The following is an 11,705-nucleotide window of genomic DNA, read 5'->3' on the forward strand; positions in this document are numbered from 1 at the left end:
AGAGTGAGTGCGTCTTTGGTCTACAGCTAAAATAAGTTTTATTTTAAACAATATTAAAAAAAAAATTAGGGTTAGATGTTCGCATCAAAAATATATCGGGGGAAAATGCCATACACCGAAAACAGTCCCGAGGGAATTGTCCGCGATTCATTTTATACATACCACTCGGATATATATATATATATATACATTTTTTGAAATAATAAAATAGTAATCCGTTTGGATTGTTGTTTAACATAATAACAAGAGAACATAAAGAATATTGGGAAGGAAGAAAAATGTATACATCGAAGACAATATAAATCAATTTAAAATAAAAAAATCATTTTAGTAATTAGTACGCTCACCAGCTCACCTAAACTTAATAGCGTGAGCTAAATTAGAAAAATAACAAAATATGTTGTGGTACAAGACAGTGAAGTTCATTTTGTGGTACACCCTGGGTAACTAGATACTTTATGAACTGGGACCTATCTTAATTTGTGACTGAGACGGATTCCGGCATTCGGCCAACACAAAAAATTACCTTTTTTTCGTGAGGCGCTCTTGGGAAACCCCGTCTGAGAGCTTGTTTTATTTATTAATTAATGATCGTTACGACAATTTTACAGAAGAAACATACATAATATTATTATAACAATACAGTTATAATTTAGTTGTTTACAAAATAATACAAAAAAAAAAATAAAATTTGGATTAAACAGTGTTTGTTCTTTTTTCGACAGAACTATCCTACAAATGGTTTAAATTTAATTTTATACCGTCTAAGTCCTGCACATGTACAGTGGTGGCGTAAAAAAGTATCTGGACATAATTTACTGCCACCTATGATGTAGATAACCTTGAGGATAACCATTTTCTTTACCGTTGGCTTTTATCACGATTTGAGATACGAGTATATCATAAATCATCATCATTTTTTTTTTAATCACATCCTCAATTAATGGCGTTTTATGAATTATTTTAAACGACACTTAAAAAATGTAATCATTTATTTTTCAGAAGCTTTATTACAAATACTAATATTAATCAATATAAAATTGTTTCCTTAATGTATACATTAAAAAATAGGTGTTATGCAAAACACGAGTTGCGATGTATTAAATAAAAAAAGGTTCTTTATTAACATTAAAATGCTGTTTCCCAACGGTTTCCATTCCAAATACTTTAATTTTTAAATTCCACATTATAAAATTACCTAATATTAGAATAGGAAACTCATGTTACAACATATGCCCTATAATGTCGTGACAAATTAAGCGTGTTCTCATATTCTTCAAAATTAATTATATTACAAAATCATACTATGTGAATACACCATAAATTAGGTAGTCAAAATTAAATAACACTTTAATGGTAAAACTAACATAAGTTAGTACTTAGATTTAAAGAACATAATCATAATTATATTATTAGTTAAAGAAATAAAAAAAAAATATCAATCTGCTGCAAACACATGATAATACTTTAAAGTCAAACAATTTATTTAATTTATATTTATAATCAATATTAAAAGGGATTAAATTTGGGACCAGGTCCTGACATATTTCTTGGTCCAGAAGGTCTTGGATATCCACCTCCACCCATATTATTTGAAAAAAATGAGTTAGGACCAGAGTTGTCATTACGTCGAGAAAATGAATTGTTTCCAAAAGAATTTCCCCCACCACCACCACTGCTGCTGCCGCCAAATGAATTATTTCCAAATCCTCCAAAGTTTCCACCATTGCCTGAATTTGGTGGTCCCATATCATCCATACTAAAGTTATTACCACCAGACCCTGGACCACCTCCTACTGGTCCATCCATAAATAGTTCAATGTATCTGTGTTGCATGTATGTCTTATCCTATAAATTTAAAATACATAAATATTATTTAAAAATTATAATACTGATAATGATTTCTAAGATAGTTTTACTTTTGACATAGCTCTCATAGCATCTTCTTTGTTACCAAATTCAACATTTGCTTCTCCAGATGGTCGATTATTGTTATTGAAAAGAATACGTATATCAACAGGTTCCAATGGTTCAAAAAACTAATTTGAAATATTTATCAAAATTGATACAAAAAATATATACTTTGTAAATAAAATATAAATATACTAACCGTAGCAATATCATCTTCATTTGCTTTAAAAGGCAATCCTCTCATATGTACAACATATAATGGTCTACTTGGTGGAGCATTCCAGTTATTGCTATTCCATCCTCCTCCGCCACCTCCGCTACTGCCTCCCATCATACCTTGACCACCACCGCCTCCTCTTGGTCCACCCATACTTCTACCACTACTCCATGGATCACCACCATTATCATAACCATTATTTCCAAATGACTTCATATTACGCCCAGTCCTCATAGGCATATCAAAGTACCGTCCACTACCACCACTGCCACCACTACTAGCAAAACGATCCATACGGTCATATGGAGTTTGTCTAGGTCTTCTTTGCAGAGCTTGATTGCGAATTTCTGCCAAACTACTGCGGAATATCTCAATATATCTAAAGAATCATAAAAAAATGAGTAATTTATAAAATATTATCATTTAAAATCTTAATACAATTAAGACACCTAAGAGTAACTTAAATAAAAATAATTGTTTACTATAGTAGAAATAATTAAGATTTAATTTAATAATAAAAAATAAAAAATAAAAAACAAACCACAAATAAGGAGGAGCGAAGGATTACCCTCCCGGCCTCCCTTTGTTTAACTACATGTGATTATATTACCCGCCAATTTTTCACCGGGATAATTAATAAAGGAAGACACCCCACCTGTGTCCTATTTTCTCCTTGTGTTTCTGCAGAGCTTTCTCTGCATTCTCTCTGTCTACAAATTGTACAAAAGCTTCCCCCGTACTCCGCCCCGTGAAGTCGGTTGCTATGGTTATACCGTCTGATGTCATCTCCAACCCTGTTGCCCACAATACAACCAATCATAGATAACCCAATCATTAGCACAACCAAAAACACAAAAAGTTAAATTAACAAAAGGTAAATATTATTAAATTTGAACATTTTAAAAATTTGAAGACAAGGCAATTCATTAAGATCATTTTAACTGTTATTAATTTAAACTTGTGATATTTACAAACTAAAATAGTTTATACCTACTCTTTTTTTTTGTCTTAATTTACGTTTTGGTATAATACTACTTTTTAAATCCAGCCAATACAACTTAATTTTTAATAATAATCCATTAATGTTAAATTATGGACAAATAGACAACTAGTTACCATTATTTTATGTGTAGAGGAGCATAGTAAATTGGTTAAATTTAAACATACAAAAAAAAAATAATTTGGTTTAACACTCACAATGTTTATTTTAAATAAATTATAAGCTTTACCTAGTAAAAATACTGTTAGAAATAAAATAAAAACTGTTAAACAAATATCACAAAACTAATTTAAAATATAAATCTTATTGAATTACCAAGACAAAGCAAATTTATAAGTAACCCATAAATTAGCAAGAGAAATAAAAAAATAAAATTCATTCAATATGTTATAAAATTAAATATAAAAAAATACCTTGGAAAAATTGTACAATATCATCCTTAGTAGACCCAAAGGGAAGACCTCTTAAGCGAACACAATTATCATCTAGTACACTGTCAAGTGTTGAACCAGTTTTTTTAATAACCCATTCCATTTCTGAACGTTTTGATCGAAATACTAAAAAATAAAAATATACACATTATTAAGTTTTAAAATACACATTTATAATTCACAATCAAAATGTATATGTTACTGATTGTAGACTATGGTATATTATAAGCGGAGTAAGAAAGTTATTTGCTTTATACAACTCTAAGTAAAGCAAGAATTAACTGGTTTTTTTTAGTGCATTACAGTTTTGAAGAAAATATTTTTTTTTTAATTTAAACTAATTTTTAGGTATTAAATTTAGTCTTGTTAGTACTATGTGGAAAGAAAAATCCTAGCCATTGTCTCGTTATTGAGAAAAATTGACAAGAAACAGCAAGAAAATGTACTTTTTCATAAAAGAGTAACCTCAAACTGAGGTTACATTGGGCCCGATTAACACCAGATACTGAATGACAACCTCTCAGAAGTTTTCTCATTATTTTAATAATTCCTTAGCTTGCATTTTGCTAAGATTATCACAGAAAATAATTTTTTAGTCATAGCTGATTTAAAAAAATAATATAAACATATACTAATAACAAAAACCAATTTAATCTAAGTGGTCTGAGTGAATAGAACAAAATTGGTCATTGATTGAGGTTACTCTTTTTTTTTTATATATAATTCAGAAAGGTTATTTATGAGTTATTAATTTATGAATGTCTTTTGCACAAAGAAACCTTTCACAATTTTCAATTGAGTGTTCTACTATTTAATTTGATATAATTTAGGAATAAGCCAGATTTACAATATCAATTAGTAAAACTTATTTCTAAAATATTATTAAAAATAATCAAGTTTAACCTTCAATGTAACGATTGCCCATATGCTCTCTATCTTTCTTAAGAGCAGCCTTAAGATCTTCTTCGGATTCCATTTCAACATAAGCTTCACCACTAGGTCTTCCTTCTCTAGCCATAGTCAAATGTACTCCAGCAGCACCATCTTTAACCTTTGCTTCACCTATATTATGTATAAAATTGATAAAGACATTTAATTTATTTTAAATATGAAATTATTACATAATTTAATTACCAACTTCTAAATTTGTCATTTAACTTAAAAAAATACCCCAGAATCAACTTAAATGTTAAAATATTAAGGTATAAAAATATAAATTAAGTGACTTATTAATTAACATTAAAAATTAATATTTAAAAAAGTATCAGCTCAAAAAGTATGTACTTAGCAAATTTGATTTTATGATGGTTTTTTGAAATACCATAATTAATAGGTAATACATTTTGTCAATAACAGTAAACTCTCAATTATCTATAGAACGGTGCAGCACAGCAATCACGAATAAGTGAATTCTGCAGGTACACAAATTCGTAGGATAGAAAGCAAAAACTTAAATATAAAAATGTTCATTTTATGATTTCAATGCCTCTAATACCTCTACAGCAGCGTTTCTCAAAGTGTGGGTCGCGGCCCACTGGTGGGTCGTCAGTCAATTTTTAGTGGGTCGTAAACAATTTTTTGAATTATGATGTCAATGCTGTTATTAACCATAACAGAAAACAAGCACATATTTCGCATACACCTCATTATTAAAAGTACATTTATAAAAATAAATTGGTTATAAACCTATAAAATACTAAATATATATTACAAATTTATACATATTTATATAATACAAATTTTGTTTTTTATAACTACTTTTTGAAAAGTCAAACCATGTGGGTCACGAAAGATTTTTCAGGGTAAATTTGGGCCGCGGTACTAAAAAGATTGAGAACCACTGCTCTACAGGGTATTTTTAATTAGGATACAGTTTTCTGGGCTATGTTTAGAAACTTTAGAATTGCTATAACTTATAGAAAACTGATGTATTGAACTGTTGTTATGACTTATGTCTAGTATATACTGGGCAGCATGGACCATATAATATTAACATTACTAAGGTATATATTTGTATTATATGTATTATATACATACACATTTAGGTGTGCTTTTAGTCGTTAATGGGCCTCTAAGATTTTTATTACAAAACTGGTGGTCCGCACGACCAGGGCCCCCCACATACAATATCAGGCCCCTGTACTAAATGTTAGTCCGGGCCCTTTATAAAACTTATAAATTTATAAAATAAACTAAATAGCCCCCTCCCCCCCTTGTGGGAGCCTTGCGGACAACTAAAAAGGTTGAGAACTGCTAAATTATTCTAAAATCAACACCACTATATTAAATATATCTACCCCTCCACTCCCGCCAAAAAATAAAAAAATACAAAGTATTTTTTATTATATAATAAAATATTTTAATAAACTAAATTAGTACGCAATGAAGAAAATATTTAACAATATGTATAATATATACATAATTATTGTTTCTTGTAACATAAAAAACATAACTAGATTAAACAATTCAATATTAATGTATTGAGAATAAAAAAAATTAACTTAAACATGAACGATATATATTGTAATTGTTATAAGAGTACACCAGTTTGCACAAAGTTTTATACATTGCTGGTACTCTACCATGGAATTGTGAATAGTCAGAAATTATCACTATCAATGTCTACACTAACACTGTTGTCAATCTTCACTGTACAGAAACTATGTCAGTTATCAATATTTAGGATGGATGTGCAAATTTAACAACTTTTTGTCTGCTGTTTGATATATTCTTATTTGAGTAAGGTAACTATTAAAGTTTTCTCTTAACATACCCAATATGCTTAAAAATTTGATTATATCATCAGCCGTAGCCGACCATGGTAGTCCACGCATCTTCACAACAAATCCTTCATTAGACTGACAATCGTCTTCATCAGTTTGTTCATTAGATCTTTTTTGGTCGTCATTCATTTGTGGTTGTGATGATGGTTGTTGCTGCTGCTGCTGCTGCTGTTGCTGTTGCTGTTGTGGTTGTTGTTGCTGTGGTGGTTGTTGCTGCTGTTGATTCATTGTATCTATATAATGATTACTAGAAAAATAAATAGAAATTAAAACTTATGATTCAAGATTTTCAAGGTATTGGAGTGTATCAATTAAAAATCTAGGATACAAAAAATTACATATTCAATGTATTAACGAAATTCATCAATCCACATCGGACTAAAATTTTTATAGAAGTCGATATGTATCAATTTTTTTTCTTTTGAAATATTTGTGTTATTAAAACCAACCAAATACAAAACTTATAATTTAAATAATTTAATTTGCATACCTTTTTTGTTAATATTACTGCTGCTATTATAATATATAATATTTTTTAAATTTTGATTTGGATTGAAACTAAAAAATTATATTAATCATATTTAGTATTATCGTATCTGAGAGAAATATGAGTAACAATTCAAAAACAAAAAACGGCTCATGAAAATACACAGAAACTGTAGTCTGTTAACGAAATTAGATTACTCAATCTCAAAAACAGTAATATTTCATATCATGTAGAATTTACACAAATCCATACAATGATCAATGGCATTTGCAAATAATGAAATGAATTAAATAAAGAGGGATCAAACATGTACAAATTTTAGACAAAATGGCTGTCTCGAACGTTTGTTTATAGCCAATTCATATTATTTTTTCTTCCATGATTATTGTTTTATATCCATGATTAACCGCAAACTGAAATTTATATATTTAGGTAATATATTAATTTTAAGTTTTTTTGTTGTTTGATTTCAACATTTTCTAATGTATTATAAATTCAGTTTCCTAATTATATTCACTAGATTCATAAAAGCGCAAGCATAAAATAATTTCCTTATTTACCTTACTTAAAAATCTCGATTAATAAAGACCTAACCCTTTTATATTTGCAAACTCATCTTGACCTCATGGAAAATTGGTATACTAAATAGAAAATTAAAGTGAATCAAAGCAAATTAGTACACACTACTCTCACACTTAGGCAATTTCCTTGTCCAATTGTATTTCTTTATGGCATCCCTATATACCTTCTTTGATCACAGTAAAATACATTGACCAATGGTTAACATGGGCTCAACATTTAAGCGACAAAAGATTATCCCTATAAAATCGGTTACCTATACTTATGGTGACCAGGTATACAAATTTAAAAAAAGTACATTTTTTTTGTAAAAATACAATTTGAAATTTTGAATAAATTAATACAAAACTTTGTTAATATATTTCCTACATATTAACAGATAAATTATTAAATTAACTATGCTACCAACCAATTAGATTGCATTCGCTCGAATCATAAAATATAAATTAATACCAAATTATAAAAATCATAAACATGTATTAGCCCATAATATTTTCAAAAAAAAGAGTACAATTTTATGTACTTAAGACTTAACACTATTTTTAAGGACACTAGGACATGCACCAAAAAAGAGTACTGTCCTACGAAAAATAGTACGTCTGCCGTGTCTGGTCACTATACCTATACTGCCATACTGGCTATACTTAAACATTTAATTGGTAACAAAGGCACCTCTATTAATATCAAACTCTTCGTTTTACGTCCTCGTGGACATACGGACTCCTCTAATGGGGAAATGCTAATAAGTCCAATCTAAATAATACAGATTACAAAATACAAGATTTCCAAATTATGACCTAGTAAATGCTCCTCTATTATATATATCAAACCATACTTTACACATAGATTGTAACTTAACAACAATCCATGATGAAGCTAAATGTTTCTATAGAAAAATTCATAACCGTCAATCTTCTCTTTCAAATCCTCTCATCCAGGGTTTAAAATACATCTGATTTCAGGGGACACAATTATTAATTAAACTGTTACCTTTGGGCTTTGAAAGATTTTTATAGCAAAAAAAATCTGTGGAGGTTGTAATTCCCAAAATCCCCGCTCCTATTTTATGTACCACTTACCTCACACATTAATATTACCTATTTATATGATACTGGTACGTACTAAAAATACATAAAATATATAGAAGAATGTACCTATATAAGTTTAAAATATTTTTAATTATGATGAAGTTTCTAAATATTTGGTGTTACTTATTTCTACAATCAAAACTAAAAACACGTTATAAAACTTGGGATCCAAATTTGTCATTCAGGGGACACACTTTGATTTTGAAGACACAAAAAGTGTGTTAGGGGTGAGAGGACACAGCTACTATTTCTTAGGGAATCTAGGATAAAAACGACACGGAAAAATCGATAAGGAAAAAAATTAAAATTTTATAAATAATAATAAAAATAAATTATATAGATATCATATCGAATGGTATACGGTGTACGACACGACAATAAACGTTAAATGCAGTTAAGTTTAAAATTTCAAATAGGTATTAATTAAGTATAAATATTAAATATATTATAAAAAGTCAATTATTATTTAGTTAATTATTAAATTTTAGTAAAGTATCGCGTACCTAACCTATATCAAATACTATAGATTAATCTATAGTATTTGCCTATATTTTAGATTCATAATCTTATCATAACATCCAAAATCGTAATTTAAACTTTTATTTTACTCAATAAAGGTGTCTGTTATTCTCTATATTATTATTATTATCGTTGCGACTTCGCTCATCAAAACTTTATTCTGTGTTAAAACTACGTAGGTACCTAGGTATAAAATACAATTAACGATAAAATGTGGTTTATTGCAATCCATGTGTATCATTGTAATAGGTATACAAATATAACTTTAGGCTAATGACCTGTGATGTTGAAGCCTTACTTCTAATAATATATATATATAACTTACATATTAAAAAAAATAATATAAAAGTAAAGTTTATTTCAACAAGCGTGCTTTCGAATTTCTATATGTAATTTAAAAATAATTTTATTTATGATGACAATTATTTTAATAACTTTTAACCAAAATAAACGTTCTTCACTTAGTCGTTTTTTTTCGTGTCGTTTTTTACTGATTACCATATTAGGCCCGGCTCTCATCGAGAATTTTAAACTTATCATATCTCATTTCCTCCATTTTGACTGAAACGTAAATGATGCAGAGATTTATTGCATTGAAAAAAAAAAATGAAATAAAAACACTCAAGACCTAAATCAAATTGAGTGTCATGTTATATACGCATTAGCTATTAGTATAATAGTATATAGTGTAAGTCTATTGTATATTAATTATAAGAGTATATTATTGTAGTCTGTCGATAACGAATAATGTGTAGGCGACTCACAGAATAGTGTACGCGGAATTCACGAGCGAGCCAGAGAGTGAGTCGATCCAGCACTCTTAAAACTGTACGTCGTCTCGACGACCATTAACGAATTGTACATTGAATTAAATATTTCGACTCACATTAAAATTATATTAGTATACAAATTCTTATAACTGTTTGTTGTACTTTCTCCTAATAAATTGAACCTCACACTACCGAAAAAACAACGTTCGAACGGAACAACCCGGACGAGCACAATAGTCATATCAATGGGAGGCTTCTTTCTTCAAAATTTATGTAATTCGTGTTCTATTTTTTTTTTAACTAATATTTACCTACTCATTATGTCTATAATATAGTCATATAGATAATAGATTATATATTTTCTCCTAAATATTGCATGAATTTATATTGTAATTTGTCCTACTTTAATTTTAAATGTTTGTTCGGACTCCGGATGGTAACTTATGGAGAATTACATTTTGTTAGAAAATATTAAATAATTAGTTGGAATGTAAAACTTCAGAAAATATTTTTTCTTTAGTTTATTACTGTAGGTATTTATTTAGATATACTCTTTGTCTGAAAAGTAGGTAAATCATAATATCTTCTCTACATCTTGCTCTACATGCAATAAACTATAGACATAATATAATAGATTCAAGATTGACATATATTTTGTCATATAATAATTAATACTATTATAGTATTATATATGTATATTATGTCTATGCCATGGTCTTGTATTCAAGATGGTCTATATAGTATTATTAGTATCTTCTAGGACCTTGCTCTTTGTGCAGTAAACACTCCTTCAAGTTAGGACTCGTTAGTTATTTTTGTTAGTGATATATTTTTATCAGTAACAGCTAACTGATAACAATTGATAAGAAATAACTAGGACCTATGTAATTAACTTCTATTACTTCTACCTCAGTCCTCAGATTCATTATTCTTGTCTATGCTTAAACGACCTTTTTTTTTATAGTACTTAGTACACATAGATTAGTATATTGTAATTTAATATAGATTTTAAAATGTGAAAAATAAATTAAACATTCTGTAACTATGACTATATACAACATCTATATTTTTGATCGAATGGGTACATTATTATATCATACAAACTGGAATCGTCTTAAACAATCAGGCATGAGTAGTGAAGAAGTATGTTTAGAATATTTCAATTGTATCTGATTTAATGTTGACATATATTTTATCTATGTTATTATAGGAAGCCAAATTGATGTATGGTATGTTATTTTCTATCAAGTCATTTGTTTCTAAAATATCACCACTTGATCCTAAACGTGGATTTTTATGTTACAAGACTAGTAAATACGCATTACATTATTATGAGTCTTTAACGGGTGTTAAATTTATTTTAAACACTGATGTCACAGTTAAAAATGTCAGAGATTTGTTACACCAATTATATAAAGAAGTAAGACTTACAATTGATAATTGTTAATAAAATAATAACCTTTTTTTATATAATTTTGCTAAGAGTAATACATATTTATATTATGTAGGATAATTTACATAATTGTTTTAAGCAACTTATATGAATTTGTATTATTCACAAAAAAAATTATAAAAAGGAGTCATTACTAACTATTGTTTAAATATTATTAAGTATAAATAATTATATGTAATTATTGTATGAAATTGAATTTTTTTTTTATTAACTCATTCATATATTATTTTAATCTGGATTTTTATTTCAGATTTATGTGGAATATGTTGTAAAAAACACTGAATGTGAAATGGGACAACCGATTGAGAGTGAATTATTTAAATTTAAACTTGATCAATTTATAAAACAGCATATGAAAAGTTTACAATAATAGAAATTTAATTTTATTATATAAAATGATTTAAGCTGTATAATTATTAGAACTTGAAGAAATAAATTATTTCATATATTTAATCATATAAGTCTTG

General features: G+C 27.9%; 2 protein-coding genes across 2 annotated transcripts; one reads left to right on the plus strand and one right to left on the minus strand.

The window, feature by feature from the left end:
• Positions 1-974: 974 nt before the first annotated feature.
• Positions 975-7,136, minus strand: LOC132918279 (heterogeneous nuclear ribonucleoprotein F). Its single transcript, XM_060979432.1, has 8 exons — positions 6,833-7,136; positions 6,333-6,589; positions 4,463-4,621; positions 3,542-3,685; positions 2,784-2,922; positions 2,111-2,507; positions 1,920-2,039; positions 975-1,848 (listed from the first exon to the last, which is right to left on the minus strand). Exons 2-8 carry the CDS (start codon positions 6,568-6,570, stop codon positions 1,510-1,512), a joined length of 1,536 nt encoding a protein of 511 aa, XP_060835415.1. The 5' UTR covers positions 6,571-6,589; positions 6,833-7,136; the 3' UTR covers positions 975-1,509.
• Positions 7,137-10,654: 3,518 nt separating this feature from the next.
• Positions 10,655-11,699, plus strand: LOC132918451 (trafficking protein particle complex subunit 1). The gene is made up of 3 exons (XM_060979675.1): positions 10,655-10,928; positions 10,996-11,205; positions 11,489-11,699. Exons 1-3 carry the CDS (start codon positions 10,830-10,832, stop codon positions 11,606-11,608), a joined length of 429 nt encoding a protein of 142 aa, XP_060835658.1. The 5' UTR covers positions 10,655-10,829; the 3' UTR covers positions 11,609-11,699.
• Positions 11,700-11,705: the final 6 nt, after the last annotated feature.

This window comes from Rhopalosiphum padi, chromosome 1, assembly GCF_020882245.1.
Source record: "Rhopalosiphum padi isolate XX-2018 chromosome 1, ASM2088224v1, whole genome shotgun sequence".
In the NCBI taxonomy this organism is placed as follows: domain Eukaryota; kingdom Metazoa; phylum Arthropoda; class Insecta; order Hemiptera; family Aphididae; genus Rhopalosiphum; species Rhopalosiphum padi.